This window comes from Mercenaria mercenaria, chromosome 8 (assembly GCF_021730395.1).
Source record: "Mercenaria mercenaria strain notata chromosome 8, MADL_Memer_1, whole genome shotgun sequence".
Taxonomy (NCBI): domain Eukaryota; kingdom Metazoa; phylum Mollusca; class Bivalvia; order Venerida; family Veneridae; genus Mercenaria; species Mercenaria mercenaria.
Genome location: NC_069368.1, coordinates 2,945,502 through 2,963,302, shown reverse-complemented (window position 1 = coordinate 2,963,302; position 17,801 = coordinate 2,945,502). Strand labels below are relative to the sequence as shown.

At 34.8% G+C, this 17,801-nt stretch overlaps 2 protein-coding genes across 2 annotated transcripts in view; both read left to right on the top strand.

The window, feature by feature from the left end:
• The first annotated feature begins 1,040 nt into the window (after positions 1-1,040).
• On the top strand, positions 1,041-11,203 carry LOC123565551 (fibropellin-1-like). Its single transcript, XM_053550309.1, has 13 exons — positions 1,041-1,053; positions 1,906-2,028; positions 3,053-3,178; positions 4,041-4,163; positions 4,932-5,057; positions 5,432-5,554; positions 5,881-6,006; positions 7,178-7,300; positions 8,833-8,958; positions 9,236-9,358; positions 9,791-9,916; positions 10,862-10,984; positions 11,193-11,203. The coding sequence occupies exons 1-13, from the start codon at positions 1,041-1,043 to the stop codon at positions 11,201-11,203; spliced, it is 1,392 nt and encodes a 463-aa protein (XP_053406284.1).
• A 235-nt stretch (positions 11,204-11,438) lies between these two features.
• The window catches only part of LOC123523191 (matrilin-2-like), a 43,429-nt gene continuing 37,066 nt past the window's right edge, over positions 11,439-17,801 (top strand). Inside the window, exons 1-3 of the mRNA XM_045300878.2 lie at positions 11,439-11,559; positions 13,366-13,500; positions 15,239-15,358. Coding sequence (XP_045156813.2) covers positions 11,553-11,559; positions 13,366-13,500; positions 15,239-15,358 — 262 coding nt within the window. The 5' untranslated portion in view covers positions 11,439-11,552. The remainder of the gene's footprint in view (positions 11,560-13,365; positions 13,501-15,238; positions 15,359-17,801) is intronic.

Genomic DNA, 17,801 nt, shown 5'->3' with positions numbered 1-17,801 from the left:
CAGTTGTGACTGACATATGCATCCCATGTCATCTACCTACTTTATATTTTAATGAGTTACGTCAAAGGGTAACAATTTCTTGTAACAGTAGATAAAAGTAACAGAAAGACAAACCAGCAACTATTAACAATACTAAATTTTTATTGATGAATTTAAGTAACAATTCAAATACCTTAAAAAATGTCAAAGTGCCGTAAAATCCAATAATATGTAAAACAATACAAATCCTGTCCAGGTCAAATTTAAATCCAGTCAGAATAAATTCCAGAATATTTCACAACAGTTCAAAAGTAATTTTAGTATATCCAAATATTATAAGTCCTCTCTTCAAAGATAACGTTTTAAATCCACAATTTAAATAAATCCTTCAAATACTCCTTCAAAACATTACGCATCCACACTGGTAATATTTTGCTATTAAGAAATGAACGTTTTCATCTAAATTTTATAATCTTAAGTTTTGGTCTGTTGTCAGATAGCACACTACTTAATGTATCATGGAGGGTTCCAGAATGTTCATGTATCACTAAGAATAAAATGAACATTCTTGAAAAAACAAGGACAGTCCTTTTAAAAAGTAACTGTTTATCAGTATTGTTATAGAACACAATAAAATATTTTGGAATACCACAGAATTTTATTGTAAATACAGGATGTCTTAAAACTAGGTAAGTAAACAATAATTTGCCTCAGGGGAATGACCTGTACAAAACACATGCTTTAAACTGCAATTTAGAAAATGTTTCTGAGGAAATTATTAACAATTAAAATAAAATTGTTATTCATTTTCCCCTTGTTTACATAAGCATTTAAAATCGCTAAGCAATACTGGCATATAGTTAACATGATTTTGATAGAAGAACACGGCTATGGGTCATCCTAGTACAAAATTCTTGTTGAACAATCTTATTTTTAATTTATTTAACATGAATTTTGTCTCAATGAGACTAAGTGAGGCGCGCAAAATCCAGGCTCCTGTCTCAGAGGTCAAGGCCACACTAAGGATCAAAAGTCAAATATATCTTGCCTAGATCATAAGCATGGAGCAAGCTTGTTGGTTGTTTAACTTTGAATTGTATGGGGGCTTTGTTTTTCATTGGATGAAATATTGGAGTTATTGAGGCGGTGTGTCAACAAATAACAAGCTCGACATAGCTGACCTTATGTTCAACATTCTAGATTTTATTTGATTTTCCTATTCTGGATGTGGAGACAGAGTTATTTTAGCACAAGTATAAATTTATTATACAGACTTTGCTGTATGAAACAGACTTTGTCAAAGGAATAATACAAATATAAAATATGTTGTGTTATATGTATTAGAAATTTGCATTAACAAATATATGTATTGCTTAAATTCATGAAAAATACAATGATTACTACCTCCCATTGCGCCATCTAGATAACTTCGAAATAAAATAAATGAAAAACGTTAGACATTGTCAGATTAAAAACTTGCCTTTTGGTTCAGAATGTTGAAATATTCCGGTATTTACCAAGTGCTAGACTAAAGCGGGTGCTTTTATTACCGACCACAAAACTAGAAAATTATATTGAAATAAAAAATAATACTCAGGTTTTTGAAAAAAAAATATTAAAGGCGTTTTATTAATTTTTTGATTTGAAAAACAAAATACATTTGCAACGGGAATATGATACTATATATATAGGTTCCTTAAATAGATCTCAATGTACTTAGTAAAATAGTGCTTACTAGTAAATTTGACTGACCACCTTTATCTCGGGTTTAATTAATCCTTATTTTACATAGATCTGTTGATATATCTCATCAGGTATCACTGAAGTTGCTCAGCAGTATGATCAGTTATTTTCTTGATTGTAATGCACAAGTACTGGAATTTCCACCTTTTAAGTATTGTGTTTATTTGAACTTATCTCTTTCAGCTGGCACGCTTGTTGGTGAGATATGTTTATCTCATTTTGATGTGTGTATAGACGATCTTGCAGCCTGTAACGGTACAGTATGTGACTGTTTACCTGGATATGCCTGGAATGGTTCTCAGTGCGGTATTTAACTTTATTTATAAGCTTTGTTTTATTCTGTCTTTTCTTTGTATATGTTTAAAGGTTTGACTATCAGGTCCATTCCTTACTTTTTTACTTCTTCCCGTTTGATAGATTTAAAAAGAGTTAGTTTTTTTTATAGACTGAATGCAAACATAAATAGTCAACAATTAAAAGTAACAACTGCTTTAGACATTTATATGTGACAGTTTAAATTATCAACATAAATTTGAATTGATATTATTACAACTGTACTTTGGAAATCATCGAAAACTAATAAACTATAAAACCTTGATGTATATTTTTATATCACAATGTGAATAGATCACAGAAATCTTGAGGAGAAGTCCATGACGTTAATTGAGCTTTATCTTTTTTTCTATAATTCAAGAACTTTCATGTTTTTTTCTAACGAACGATGTACATCCTGAATCACTAATAAATTATATAAACGTAAAAACATACGGTGTTTGCGATCATGTACTGTAAGCATGCAGTATTTGCACTGATGGACTATAAACATACAATACTTAAGTCATTGACTTTAAACATATAATACTTACACTCATTGACTATAAACATATCGTACTTACACTCATTGACCATAAACATATCGTACTTACACTCATTGACTATAAACATATCGTACTTACACTCATTGACTATAAACATATCGTACTTACACTCATTGACTATAAACACACACTTCATGCACTCATAGACTATAAACATACAGTATTTACACTCCAAAAATAGATACATTAGAATCTGCACTCATAGACTATAAACATACAGAACTAACACCTACTGACAATAAAAATACACTACTTACACTCATAGACTATAAACATACAGTATTTACACTCTTTGGCTATAAACATACGGTATTTACACTCATGCGTTATATACATAAGTATTTGCACTCGCGAACTATAACCATAGAGTCAATACACTTGTAGACTATATACATTAGTATTTGCAACATATAATATTTGTACCCATTACCTATAAAGTTTAAAACTTTCAGTTGGGACTGAACTATGCGACCCCTGTCATCCGCCTACTTTATCTTGTGCAGCACCTTTAGTATGTGGTGCAAGTACATACAAATGCGAATGTCCTTCAACATTAGTACAAGTTGGTGATATATGCGGTAACTATCAATTTCTATTAAATTTCTGTTTAGGAAATTTAATATAGTACAGATTTCCTATTGTTTGATCCACCGATTAAGAACCTTTCATTTTAGAAAAACATATTTCTTGATTTTGTAAGAATCAGTTATGGGATAGAAACATCATTTTTATCTGTACGGATAGTAACAGGAACAGTTATCTTTAATCGTGTTTTCGAAATACAATTTTCAAACATTCACGGAAACATACAGAGTCAAAGCAACTTTTTATATATAATGACAAATAAAGCCGAAAACGAGGTTTAGGCATTTGCAATGATTCGTTTCTGTAATTGCAATAACATGCCAAATGTGAAAAGGTTTCAAAGTTGAAAATTGTTAATCTGTCTCGAGTTATTATTTTCCCTTGGCCATTTTTGTATAAATATTAAGTCATTATATGCTTTATCATTAGGAAAATTATAAAGTCACAAAAAAAGGTCGCTTACGATTTATTTTATGAGAAAAACTATACTGGTTTTAAAAATATTGCGAATTTTATTTATTTGTATTCGATTCGGTAATCATATTAAGTCGATGACTGTCCTCGTTGTTCAAAACGGTTGTTTTCTTTTGTTATTTTTTGTTTTTTTGTTTTTGGTTATTTTTTTGCTTTGTCTTATTTTTTGCTGTATGAACCAAAACATTTTAATGGGTTAACATGATACAATCTGTAAGAAGATCATTTTGAAGCACAAAATGAAACAAAGCAAAAAAAATAGGAGAGAGACACTGAAACACTTATCATACCTCGCATCCCAAGCACCAGTTGGAACGGAATTCTAGTATAACAAAATTAAATTAACTCTATGATACTAAAGGATCCATAACCTATTTCTAGTTGGAACACTAATTACTGAGCCCTGTACAACAACACTTGACACATGTATTGATGATTATGCTGAGTGCAATGGTACTGTGTGTGACTGTATACCTGGATTTGTGTATAATGGTTCAAGATGTGGTAAAGTATGAGTTATACTTAGGCCCTGTTTCAGTTATAGGTCCTCATTTTGAGCCCTATGATGGGATACTGACTTGGATCACCATGACAAGCGGGTTAAGGTAACTAGCTCTGGATCACTTTCCCATGACCTCTATTTGTCCAAGCCGTGCTCGTGCGGCCATGTGATGAAGCTGTCACCTTGGCTTCTTGGAGATTATGTTACCATGGTTCCCGTCTGTTCCTGAAATATTGCTCAGATAGACAACTAATGTCTTTCTCCTCCATTCAAAGTTTGAGAATGTGACCTTAATAATATTGGTGTGTGACATAAACCCCAACATACAATCATATATTTGTAATAGAGGTTCTCTACGGCCGAATGATCGAATTGTTAAGGCCATTGACTCGAATTATTAGTCCATTACTGCTTTGTATTTGAAACATCGCTTAGTAGACACTGTTGTCAGGAAGCAATCCAGCTGACTTACGGAAGTCCGATGGTTTTTCCTCGTACCCTAATATTTGGGGTCTTTTTCACCATCAAATGTAGGGAATTCGCCATCTGACATACAGTTATGTCAATGAGAATTTTGACTATACAAAATGTACCGTTAAATAGTATTAGCTAAAATATGAAGAAACGCCTTTTCCGCAGAAAAGGTTTAGTATATAACAGGTTATCAGGTCTAATGCTTCTTTATCACTTATATGTTTCTCTCCAATAATGTGAGTTTTAGCTTCTATGTGCTGTTGGTTCACTAATACATGCCTTTAAATTTATGACAGTTGGACCTGACCTATGTCATCCATGTGATCCTTCAACGCCGTCCTGTGCATCTCCACTTGTGTGCAGTCCGGACACATACAGATGTGAATGCCCAACCAATCAAGTGCAAATCGAGGATATGTGCTGTAATAAAATATATTTCATATTAGTTATGGAATTAAGTATAAAATTACAGGAATACATGTACATGTGTATTTTAAGCCCTTAATATTAATATATTATTTTATATTTGAAAACTTTATGTACTATATGAAAGATGTTACAGATAAATATTACTGATTTTTATTTAGTTTAAATATGACGATTGATGTAGAAAAAATGTCGCTTTAGTAAACTAAAACCATCTATACGATAACGCAATATTGAGATTGTTTCTTCGTTTAGTTTAAGTTACATTGAAACAAAGACACTTTTGTTGATATGTGTCCTTTTTTAAGTCAGCTTGATAGTTACAAACAACGATCTGTTATTAAATTACCATATTATCTTATGCCGGTAGATGGAACACTTGTAACTGAACCATGTACGACAGCACTTCCCACTTGCACTGACAGTTACGCTGAATGTAATGGTACCGTGTGTGATTGTGCTCCCGGGTATTTTTGGAATGGCTCGAGATGTGGTAACTTTTCTTGTGCAAATTTCAACAGTTATTAACTATGAAATGTTTCTACGTATTCAGAATCAAAGAAAGATTTCCTGTACAATTGCTAAAAATATATAAACGCTATATACTTTTAAGAAATTAGACGAAATTCTTAAAAGCGCAGATCAGCCCTTCCGTTTTTTAACTTAAAGACGTATATATATTCACTTTGTTGTTCCATTATGTCAAATCCAGAATAATATGCAGCAAGATTCATAAAAGACAAAGGGTAAGGGAAGATTTCCCGGAAGTAGTGAACACCCCAAATGCAGTAATAAATTCATTTAACATTATGTTTGCAGTTGGAGAGAAACTGTGTGATCCATGTGATCCTGCCGATTCAACATGTGCGTCACCACTGGTTTGTGGCTCAGAAACATACAGATGTGAATGCCCAGCAGAATTCGTTCAAATTGGCGACATGTGCTGTAATTGCAGATATATTTCAACCTATATTTCGTTAAAAGATACTATTTAGCAGTTAACAATTAAAATTCGTCAATTCTACGCTGACTATTTCACCACAGGCATAAATGTTTTGCTGTACTTTTATCATGTAGTCTTTTATACAAAGTTTATATAAATATTGACAGATATACGGTCAGCATTCGATTGTTCTTAATTAAATTATATCCAGCTTACGGTCAATAAATGGTCTAGTTGGTTGCAGCATTACGGGGGCAAGTCTAACAAAACAAACCTGACAAAACCTTGGTTCAAAAAAGTCTTTTAGCTCATCTGTGCACGAAGTGTTGGGCGCTTTTGGGATAATTGGATGTCCGTCTGTCAGGCGTTCACAATTACTTTAAAATACATTTCCTTCCTAATCACTACGCCAATTTCAATAAAACTTTACAGAAATATTTCTTGGGTGGTCTCCTTGCAGGGTCCTTAAATCTATGTCATCTTTTCAGAATTCTAGTTTTCATGGAAACAAAAAAGAAAACCTTTCTCACACAATTCTCTTCACAAAAATCGGTTCCCCGTTTTGAGATACTTTCACAGAAATGTTCACTGAGTAGTCCTTATAATCATTCTGTTTTGTTAGAACATGGCCACCAGGGTGTTTGGTTAGTTTTCCTTATTTGGTTAAATGAAATGCTTTGAAATTTTTCTCTGAAACTATTGGCCGATTTCAAATTTATTTCACAGCAATTCACAGCAATGTTTCTTAACGGACCCTCTAATAAATTCTTTCACATGATTTATTTTCGTTAAAAAACATGGTCGCCAGTAGACAGGGCCAGTTTCTCTGTGTGGCTTTATGGAAAACTTTGAAAATTTCCATCTGTCAGACAGCTATTCCGGTATCAAAGTAATTTAGCAGCAGTGTGCCCTTAGGTGACCCTTTACGACATTTATTCAAGCCATGTTAACTTGTTAAAAAATATGACCTCCAGATGGCGGGGTAAGTTTTCCTTGTATTGCTGTGTGGAAACCTTTTTAAAAAATCTCTGGGCCTAATGGCCGATTTGAAAAATATTACTAAGAATGTTCGTGGGTGACCCGCTACCAAATTATTCAACTATACCATTTTAGCCATCATTGGCTTCTTTTTTTAAAAAAAGATTGATTTTTAGTCTAAATTTACAATTACAGATGGGACACGTGTCACACAGGTTTGTACTAACATCCTCAACACATGCGTCGACTGGTATGCCGAATGCAATGGGACAGTTTGTGACTGTATATCTGGTTATATATGGAATGGTTCAAAATGTGGTAATGTGTTTTGTCTCTAAATATAATGAACTACATTATTGGAAAATGTTTTAATATGTGGTTTTTTTAAAGAATTTTGCTGATGTATTTCTTAACAAACAAATCAAAAAAGAATCACAGTACCTATAAGTAGAAAAGGTAATTGTCACTACACGTAACGAATCTTCTTGCGCAACACTGGGAGTTATATCTTTTTAATATCCGAAAAGTTACCTAAAAATAATTCTGAAATTATGCTTACGTTATAGACAATAATAGTTTAAATGTCATAAAGAAAGTGTAATTAATCGAATCTAAACAGTCGATAAAATGTTAAAAGCCACAGAGCCTCTCGGACAACAGTCTTCTACTTCTACATATTGTATTTGACTTCCAAAACCTCACACAAAAGTCTGTAACCGCACAAATGAAATGAAAATATTGCAATATCAACAATATTTGTCTTATTAAACATGTAAAACACCATGTTTTCATTTCACAAGCTCTGATTTTTTGGCTCTCCTGGTCAAATCTGATGACGAAATAAAACCCATTTACCTATGTTCACGTCGCTGCAAATGATACCACCAGTAACGCAGTAAAATCTAAAAATAAATGAGTCGCATCAAGAGAAAATCAACATAGTGGCTTTGCGACCAGCATGGATCCAGACCAGCATCCGCATCCGCACAGTCTGGTCAGAATCCATACTGTTCCCTAACGGTTTCTCTAATTGCAATAGGCGTTGAAATCGAACAGCATGGATCCTGACCAGACTGCGCGGATGCGCAGGCTGGTCTGGATCCATGCTGGTCGCAAAGCCACTATGTTGGTTTTCTCATGGCACGGCTGAAATGATAAATGTAAAATGAACATGAAATTTAATTTTTCATTCTGTCAAGTGTCTGTACATGAGTTATCTCTTAAAAATATTGCGGCAATAGATTATTATCACACATGTCAAATTTTAAAATGGAGTTTGAAAGAAACTCTTTTTTACTGTAAAAAAAATTGGAACGAGTAAATGCAGTTTATTTAAAAATGTGTCCTTTTCGTCTTTTTAAAATGTGTTGAGGTGTTAAAATAAAAAAAAATGAATCGGGTGCTGTTTACTATTTTTTCACTATTTTCGGGCATCTTTTATTTGATTTGTTACATCAATAATACATTTTATGTTATCATTAATTCATTTATAGATATCACGCATTAATATCCTGGTAATATTTACGATTTTTGATATCATAAAATTCATTTAAATATTTCACTAAATGTTTTAAAGATATATCGATAATTCGATGTTTCGATATCTTAGAACACACTAACATTATAAATAGTAAAACGGCTTCCCGTAACATTTTCAATTTCGCTGTAATGTTTTGAATGTAAAACTTGGTCAGTCGGACTGTAAATGCAATAATTCATCATTTTTAACAAGTCTTACAACTTAAGGCTACGTAGTATCACATATCTGTTCTGTTCAATATAAAATAACAAAAAGACCACTACGTATTTATTCGTCACACTTTCTGATCGAAATCGTTATTTTGTTACAGTTAGTTCTACACTGTGTGATCCGTGTGATCCTTCAACACTCATGTGTGACGACGGTCTTGTCTGTAGTGCGGACACGTACACATGTGAATGTCCAACGGGCCAAGTACAGATTGGAGATAACTGCTGTAATGCTATTTCCTTGTTAAGACATTGTATTTAGAGTTACCTCCCATATATGTAGATCACGCGACCAATCTAATTGAGACAGAAGCTTAAATTTACAATTAAATGAAGGTAGTCTTAACAATGAACTATAACATGCAATTTTTATGCATGTACTCATTTTCTAATATCTTTCGCAAACATACTGAATATCAAACTTTGAATAATTTTCCGAATAACTTGTATTTATTTTTAACACATGCAAACTATCGAGATTATCATAAGCGATTTTCATTGAAGATGGTACCCTTGTCGGCGAACCATGCACACCAGTTTTGAACACATGCAGTGATAATTACGCTGGCTGTAATGGTACAATATGTGATTGCTTAGCTGGCTATATCTGGAATGGTTCAGAATGCGGTAATCTATTTTAGTCCATATTTTTAAGTAATTTCTTAGTGAGATCTAAGCCGTGGAATCAGGATGGTCGTGATTAAGAAGCGTTGGCTGGAATATATCTTGTTTTGTACATACTAACATTCACTTAACGAACCATCTTAAAACAAGATCCTCCATGGCCAAATGATTAAGGTCGCCGACTTCAAATCACTTGCCCCTCACCAATTTGGGTTCAAAACTAACTCGGGGCGTTGAAATCTGCATGTGAGGAAGCCATCCAGCTGGCTTACAGAAGATAGGTGGTTATACCCAGGTGCCCGCCCGTGATGAAATGGTTTTCCTCCACCATCAAAGCTGGAAAGTCGTCATATGACCTATAATTGTGTTGGTGCTACGTTAAACCCAACAAAAAATTTAAAACATTAATGTAGTACCTGTTTCTTGATCTTGCAGTTGGAACTGATTTTTGTGACCCGTGTGATCCATTAAGTTCTACATGTAACCCTTCGCTCGTTTGCAGTCCAACTACGTACAGATGTGAATGTCCATCTGATCAAGTTCAAATCGGAAATAGATGCTGTAAGTGTGACGGCTATCTTTCTTTTTTACAATGAAAACACATACTTATTTTTATAGACATAGTACATGTACTTTTTATTACAACACTTCAGTTGATGATTCAAAGCATGCTATGGATGACTTTCTTAAGTTTCTTATTTGGTTTCCACTAAGCTTCACGTGTAGTACTTCTACCTGTCGAGTTACTTTAATGGGTGTAATGGGAGATAGAGATTTAAGGCGGATGTCAATTACATATATTAAAATGTAAATACTTAACTAGATGACTTTAGAAATTGGCTACATTCCAGAAAAATGTGCTCAGATCTACTTTCTATGCTAATGATTAGAGACAAAATTACACATTATAAGGGTATAGAAAAACACAAACGTTCCCCAATATAAACTGGGATATCATGACTGGTCATTGCTGCTTTGAGTCGGTTTGGAAAATCCTAGATAGGACAAATATTGTGATTATTTGGCCATTTTTTTACATTGTTGAAATACGTGCACATTCCCTAGGCGTAGGAGCAGGGATGGGGAGGGGAAGTTGCCGACAAAAGCACTTTGAGAGTGGTAGGCTTATACTTCGGCCTCCAACGTTTTGTAAAAAACAAACATTTGACAGGACATTTAGATGTAGTGGTAAGGATTTTATGGCAATGATAATTGGAAATAATTGGAAGAAGGTTTCTCTCACATTTTTTGTTGTCCAAACGTTTTCTAGAAAATATCAATAGGCTTGGCTGGCCCCCACCCTTTTGCCCCTACGTACGCCAGTGCAGTTGACATTATGTTTAGATTGAGTATTTTATTTCGATTTGGTATTTTAGATAATAGAAATTAATAGAAATTAGCAAACACTTTTAAAACAAGAATCTTATACGATATATTTTATTTTATCCATACCACTGGCAGTTGAATTCTACCTTATTATGATATTGTAAATTTTTGCTTTAAAAGATGGAACACGTGTGACAGAGGCGTGTACAACAACCCTTTCCACGTGCGTCGATTATTATGCAGAGTGTAATGGCACAATATGTGACTGTATACCCGGATTCGTATGGAATGGTTCATATTGCGGTAAGTTTGAATGATTATAGGTGCCTTTCTACCTTTGGAATGAACATAAAGACTGCTTTATTGAGCAATTTCTTATTGACGAAATCTTATTTTTCATAATTGAATACAGCAGAAACAAAAAAAAACATTGTTACCTTAAATCATTTGGTCTACTTTATTGACACTTAATAATCACTAACAAGAATGCATGGTTAAATTTGTATTCTAGTATCAAAGTGATGATAGTGTTTTCTTAAATGCGTGTTTTAACTTGAGAGTAACTTGAGAGTAAACATGTGTGAACAAGGAGATAATTGTTTACAACATTTTTTTGTATTACCGTTCCAGTATGAAAAGTGAACGTAGAATGGCCCAATAATGCACGGAATGCTTATCGGGATTTTTACAGATGCTGTAACGCAAAAACCTACCATTGTATTTTGTATCGCAAATATTTGTATTATCAACAGGTGGACCTGATTTATGTGATCCCTGTGATCCTTCAACACTGTCCTGTGCAGCTCCACTTGTGTGTAGCTCGAACACTTACAGATGTCAATGCCCAGCCGGTCAAGTTCAAATCGGAAATATGTGCTGTAAGTTTCAAATATCGCATACACTATTCCCCTACAATTTTTTTATTAAAAGAAATTTGCCTTTAAAATACCCTGCATCATTAAGGACCTCGGAGAGTTTACTTTGAAATCTGCCTATTTTTTTTTTTTAATTATGTGAAATAACTCACAGTCGTCTGAATTGCACACACACCAATTTGGAACCTTTGCCGGTATTAACGCTTAACAAATGTAAATCAGTAGGACATTTTGCAAATGCGTTACGTTTTATGTCTAGGTCAAGGGTATTTTTTCGAAATGTGAAACTATTATGAATTTCAATTTTACTTTTTATGTTCCTGTTTTGTTTATACACCACACTGAGATCAGTAAATATTGAAATTAATCAAAATTGCCGTTACGTTTTTACATTTTTGAATACATAACAAATTCTTTGCTTTGTATTTTATTTTGAAACAGTCTTATGTGTACCTTTTTAGTATGATCCTATCAAGTTGTATAGTCACTTAAGATGATATTTACTAACTTAAGTAAGATATTTTTTCTATACGATACACATAAAAGCTAAAATGATGTACCCTTGTGCACTTCTCCAACTGGACCCTAACATATTTAAGAAATTAACAAAAGCGATGGCAAACAGGTGCCTGAAAATTAATACAATTCAATAAAGTGTTATATTGTGTAAAAGACCATTTCTAACATTAACACATTTCACAAGGGGCACCTCGGCGATCCGTAACAAGATCCTGCAGTCAAATGTAGAATGACTTTGGTCATATTGTACTTATTATTAAATTCTTTCGCTCAAAAGGCCATTTCATCTAATTACATGAAGCAATCTTTGTGCCTTAAATTTCTGATATGTCCTAAAATGATTCGGATATGTTTTTTGTAACTTTACAGAAAAATGATTTAAAATAGTACATTTCTGAACGAATATCTGACCACTATTTAGACCGCGTCCTTATAATGAACCAAAGATTCATCAGGCCTAGTAATTTCAAAACCAAAAAAAAAAACTCATTAGTAAATTAACAGAAACTTTTCTGTGGCAGTCAAGCTCCGATCATCCTAACTCTTATTTTTTTTGCGTTTGAAGCAACATTTTGATGTTCTAAATTCAAAGATTTTGCTTTAAAATTACCACAGTTAAATGTATATTATATCCAAATACCATATTTAAAAACATGAACAATTACTTCATATAGTTTATGTAAAAATAAAAGAAAGAGCGCTATTGTAGTTCGTCTACTGTTTTAGATTTAGGGCATATTAGAATCGAAATAATTTATAGCAAAAACGTGTTTTAACACTATTTATACACTGGGGCGGTAATACGTTGTACAAATAATTCACTTGGGCTGCGCCCTCGTGAAATTATTGAGCCCGACGTATAGCCGCCTATCGTGCATAAACAGTGTTAAAACACTCTTTTGCTATAAATTATTTCTTAAACACATTATAAATGTGTACTACCATTAAAAATATTTTAAAAAATGGCTGTTTTTTTCAGCATTTAGTTATGAATATAGCTCTATCTGCAAACTTAATTTATATATCAAGTAAAGCTAAATACAAAAGGTTAGGATTTTCTACATTTAAAGTAAACGTTCAAAGATGAATTATTTAGTGAAAGATGTCCATTGGATATCTTTAATTCAAACTTGTTTTGGTTCAATACGACCTTCCATATTTCATTGAAGATTCGTATAAAAGACTGTTTGCTATATTCTTATATTGCAATTGATGCGGATCGTGTTAGAATACGAACTAAATCATAGAAAAATGTCCTTGATAAATACTAGATTTTTATATATTTTGCAGATGGTAGACTTATAGGTGAGAATTGCACAACGGTCGCCGACACGTGCATTGACAACAATGCCGAATGTTCTGGAGTGGATGGTGTGTGCGAGTGTATTCCGCCTTTTACATTTAATGCTTCACTTGACATATGTGGTAATTATTTTCTTTTTTTCTTTCCTTGCAATATTAAAATGATTAAAACATGTTTTCTATATGTATCTGAAAGAGTTAACTAATTACTCTGTTCTAATATATTACTCATGCCAGATCTCTAGACATGTAATCTTCCCTTGTTCGATTAATTTATGTTATTACCTCTATGATTTAACTACACTTAAAATCAACAGGGTCCGTGTGATGGGGATAATATTATAAGCATATGTAAACCTATATAATTAAATTTTGGGGGAAAACCTATAGTCCCATATTTCTTAATATATACGCCTTACTTAAAATATACTACTTTAAATTAACAAAGAAAAAGTTATAGAAAAGAAAACATGTTGTTGTACGGATGGTATTTACTGACCATATGCGTTTCCTTCGTTGGCGCGGTTTCCTTTCAATTTCTATCAAATCCCCCTGGTCCGTTCAAGAGATCATGTTATCAAATCTCCCCGATGGTAGATCGTTTAGGAAATCATGTTATCGATCCCCGCGATGATAGGTCATTCGAAAGATCATGTTATCAAATCTCTCCAATGGTCGTTCAAAAGATCATGTTATGAAATCTCTCTGATAATAGGTCATTCAAGAAATCATGTTTTCAAATCTCTCCAGTGCTCGTTCAGGAGATCATACTATAAAATCTCCCCAAAAATAGGTAGTTCAGGAGATCGGTTGGTAACGCTTGCCTGCCTAAGCGCATTTTAACCAGGCGTTGCTCGCGGAAAACGTGTATGGTGACGCGACGTTAAGACAACGTAGCTAATTTATGATTTTGTCGTTTAAGAGATGAGATTAATTTCTTCAGAGGTACACAACAGTAGACCAGCTAAAACGACCTGAATGAAAGATAGAACAAAATTGTTAGCCGTGCAGTTGAAACATGTCCGTGTATTCAATACCTAAATTTTAACTACACGTACTAAACAGCCATCCTTGTCTTAAAAATGTATATCTGCTCTATTAAAGAACTTTATAAGAGTTCGTTGATATAAATATTGAGTTTGTATTACTTTGATGTCAACAAACAAAAACCGATGTGGCAGATCAAAAAGTGTACACCCAAGAAAAACGTTTTCCAATAGAAAAGCCACATGCATTTCGTGAACGCAGCCCCTTCGATCTGCAACCCTATAGCAGTGAACGTATTGACGTTATATACAAAAATGTGTATAGACAAGAAAAATGTATAGACAACGAGCCTAAATTATTCAAATGTCTTGAACAAAAATATCATTACTGGTTGTTTTAAATATCAAAATGCTTAATATATACATTTGTATCACTGTGTTTAGTCCGTTGTCTTTAAAGTCAATGTTACAGTCTAAACAGATCTAAAACAATGTTACGAACCCCTGTGCTAAATTCGCCTATGTTAAAACGTGTTAGTTTTACCTGGAAGTTTGTAATTTTAGAATAATCTTTAGCGATACATGGTGCTTAACTTTGACAACTACGGTAAAATCGCGATGCACAATTAATATCTTATACTTATAAATATTGTGTCTATAACATATCCATACATTTCCATTTCATATTTTGATACTTACCTGATGTTTTTTTTTCTACGTCTTTATAGTTGTTAAATCTAAAAGATATTCATCTCTAAAAAAAACGAGCCCAAGCGGACTACTGTAGCACGCCTTTTAGAGTTAACAGGTCAACGCTCAACTAGGGGGTCCGCTACACCTACAGTAACACTGTGTTATTTTATTTTTCAAACCAGTTGGACCAAACTTAGATGACCCGTGTGATGCTGATTCTTGTGGTTCGGGACTTACCTGTGGCAGCACCAGTCAGAGGTGTGAATGCTTATCCCCTCGCTTACAAATCGACAATGTCTGTTGTAAGTACGATATAATTTCTTGGAGCAAACTCAAGTTTCTTATTTAAGCTGCATTGACATGCAGAAAAATTAGGTACGGTCGAGCACCTGAATCATTAAATAGATTCACCGGTATTCCGTCAGCAAGATGAATGACATGCCGAGCGAGTCTTGCAGCAAAGAGAGACAAGTGATTCCATGTCGTCGGGTTTGATCCTGGTGACACGGGATCCCAACGCACCTTGAGCCGTGTGACCGTAAGATGGAGAGCCGTGTCGTCGGGTTTGATCCTGGTGACATGGGATCCCAACGCACCTAGAGCCGCGTGACCAAACGATGGAGAGCCGTGTCGTCGGGTTTGATCCTGGTGACACGGGATCCCAACGCACCTAGAGCCGCGTGACCATAAGATGGAGAGCATTGTTATGCCTTAGTACCAAAACCTTGGTAACATATGGTATTTTGAACTGCCCGTCCGTCTGTGCGTCACACTTTCTTGTATACTCAACTCCTATGACCATTTTTGGCATTTACTCACCTCCTACTCACCTCCTACAGTTTCAATTCAGTTGTAATTAAACTTTGCATACAGTTTCAACATAAAGGGGCCATGTGCATATTTCCAACTATTTTTTCTTGACTTTTGGCAGCTTTTCAAACTTTAAAATATTACAACTGCATCGTATGCACTCGACTTGTACAGTTTCCGTCCAACAGAAATGAAACTTGATATACATCATCAGCATATGTATGTTACCGGGACATTCATGTCCGATTATTTTTTCTATAGTTATGGTTCATTTTGGAATTTGAAATTTTACAACTTCATCACTCCTACGGTTTTTGTTCAGTTCATGTGACAAGAACACATGTGCATTTTATCTGGAGATTCGTGTCAGGTTTTCAAGCGATCTCCCTTTTTGGACTTTTATAATAAATTGAGGATTTTCGAGTTGAGTCAAGTCGCTGTGTGACGACATCATTCTTTGAGCGTTGTTGCGAGGGGTGTTCTGAAAGTCATGATACTAGCCTTACAACGTTATTTTAACTGACTGGAATCATGTGCAATAAAAGGGTCTGACCTGCGCCTTAAAATGATATGAATTGCAGGTATACATCTTTATATTGTACAAATTCATATAGGTACAAACGTGGTGTGTCAAATGCACTGGTCTTTTGGCCACTGTACAGCTGTGAACTCACTCAGGGGACTTTGTAATAACCTGTACTGTGTTTTGATATTATTAGTCCCCTACTGGTTGAAAAACAGTTTCGGGGACTATAGGAATGCACTTTTCCGTCATTCCGTCCGTCCTTCCGTCCGTCCATCCGCAGTTTCGTGTCTGGTCCATAACTCTGTCATCCATGAAGGGATTTTAATATTACTTGGCACAAATGTTCCCCATGATGAGACGACGTGTCATGCGCAAAATCCGGACCCCTAGCTCAAAGGTCAAGGTCACAATTGGAGGTCAAAGGTCAACAAGGCTTTTTTCCTGTCCGGTCCACAACTCTCCCATCCTTGAAGGGATTTTAGTATTACTTGGCACAAATGTTCCCCATGATGAGATGACGTGTCATGCGCAAATCCCGGACCCCTAGCTCAAAGGTCAAGGTCACAATTAGAGGTCAAAGGTCAACAGGGCTTTTTTCCTGTCCGGTCCACAACTCTCCCATCCTTGAAGGGATTTTAGTATTACTTGGCACAAATGTTCCCCATGATGAGATGACGTGTCATGCGCAAATCCCGGACCCCTAGCTCAAAGGTCAAGGTCACAATTGGAGGTCAAAGGTCAACAGGGCTTTTTTCCTGTCCAGTCCATAACTCTCCCATCCATGAAGAGATTTTAATATTACTTGGCACAAATATTCCCCATGAGGAGACGACGTGTCATGCGCAAAACTGGACCCCTAGCTCAAAGGTCAAGGTCACAATTAGAGGTCAAAGGTCAACAAGGCTTTTTTCCTGTCCGGTCCATAACTCTCCCATCCATGAAGGGATTTTAATATTACTTGGCACAAAAGTACCTCATAATAAGACGATGTGTTATGCTCAACTTTCAGACCACTAGCTCAAAGGTCAAGGTCACACTTAGCAGTCAAATGTTAACATAGCATGAACAGGGTCTGTTTCGTGTCCGGTCCATAACTCTGACATTCATTAAGAGATTTTAATATCACTTAGCGCAAGTGTTCCCCATGATGAGACGACGTGTCCTGCGCAAATCCCGGACCCCTAGCCCAAAGGTCAAGGTCACAATTGGGGGTCAAAGGTCAACAGAGTTTTTTTTCCTGTCCCGTCCATAACTCTGCCATCCATGAAGGGATTTTAATATTACTTGGCACAAATGTTCCCCATGATGAGACAACATGTCCTGCGTAAAGCCCAGACCTTTAGCTCAAATGTCAAGGTCACAATTGGAGGTCAAAAGTCAATAAGGTTTTTTCCCTGTCTGATCCAGAT